At 47.0% G+C, this 1,138-nt stretch overlaps 1 protein-coding gene across 3 annotated transcripts in view; it reads left to right on the top strand.

The window, feature by feature from the left end:
• LOC115031305 (voltage-dependent L-type calcium channel subunit alpha-1C) overlaps positions 1-1,138 on the top strand; it is a 486,264-nt gene that overhangs the window by 66,209 nt on the left and 418,917 nt on the right. The window contains exon 1 of one of the 3 annotated variants that reach the window (XM_029478475.1): positions 97-495. The exons of the other annotated variants lie outside the window; for them this stretch is intronic. Coding sequence (XP_029334335.1) covers positions 489-495 — 7 coding nt within the window. The 5' untranslated portion in view covers positions 97-488. Of the gene's footprint in view, positions 1-96; positions 496-1,138 lie in introns of those variants that run through there. 3 annotated transcript variants of the gene reach the window in all.

Raw genomic sequence — 1,138 nt, 5'->3', positions numbered from 1 at the left:
CTAGTGTCCAGCTTTAAAGTCCTGAGAATGAGCCGTCTCTCTGAAATTTTCACTTGGCCAGAGATATTCTGAATTTAAAAAATAGACGGGGGAAGCTGTTTTTTTTTTGACTCCCACTTCGTGCTAAGCTTTGTCATTGAACACTGAAGCAAGATATGGTGTGCCTATGTTTAGTAGAGTCCTTTAATCTGCCTACAATAGCTGCTGTCTGTTGTCACATGCTAGGGGGTTGGGAAGCAAGGTGTTACAAAAGGTCCCTGGCCGGTNAGAAATAGACATTTACATTCAATTCCTTTCCCTCTACCAGAAGGTCCAGCACAGAGTCTCCCATTGCAGGTACCTTCCCATCTCAGCCAGAGGGCTCTGTGACCTCCTGCCTTCTCCCCAGATTGGACTCAGATGAGCCCTAGTGTGGACGAAACCAGATTTAACCTGGGATCCCCATAGCATATGCATCTACACCCAGGTGTGATTATAGAAGCCAGAACATGGCAGGTGAGTGAATTGGCTCCTTGTTTTCCTACCTCCCAAGGCAGGACCGTACTTAAATCATCTCAGGCAGATGGTTAACTGTCCTATTTTAACAGGTCTCCAGGGAGGAAGATTTCAAAATTCCCTATGGCTGTCTGTTCTAGTATTTAATCATCTTTATTGCCAGCGAGTTCTCCATCCCCATTCTAAATCTCCTTGGCTGTGATTTAAGCCTTTTTTTTCCTTGGGGTGGGGAACACTATGGCTTTAGGGGAGGAGGCAGACTCTGTTTTTAATTTGGCTGTCTCAGGAGTCATTTATTTGAACATCCGTTGGAGTTTGTTTTCTTTGTTGGTAAACAGGATGGAGTTAGGATGGTTCTCAAGGGCTCTTCTAGCTCCCAAAGCTCTGAGTTCTCAATTTAAAGTGCTGCCTTGTGGTTGTCTGCAGCCAACCATGTTGTGGCAGGAACAGTGCTGGGCTATGTAGAAAGCTCGTGCAATGACGTGCAGTCCTGGTTCACAACGCCTCTCACCTGTGGAGACAATGGAGCTGCATGGGAGAGCTGACAGCGAGGGACAGGGCGCTCTACTCCAGGCCTTTCAGAAGTCCCGTTGCAGTTAGCTGGTTGGTAGGATAAGGATGGCATGTTTTAAAGGTGCTGCCC

The sequence above is a fragment of the Mus caroli genome, chromosome 6, assembly GCF_900094665.2.
Source record: "Mus caroli chromosome 6, CAROLI_EIJ_v1.1, whole genome shotgun sequence".
NCBI classification, from domain to species: domain Eukaryota; kingdom Metazoa; phylum Chordata; class Mammalia; order Rodentia; family Muridae; genus Mus; species Mus caroli.
Note: the sequence above shows the minus strand (reverse complement) of the source record. Positions and strands in the feature narration are given on the sequence as shown.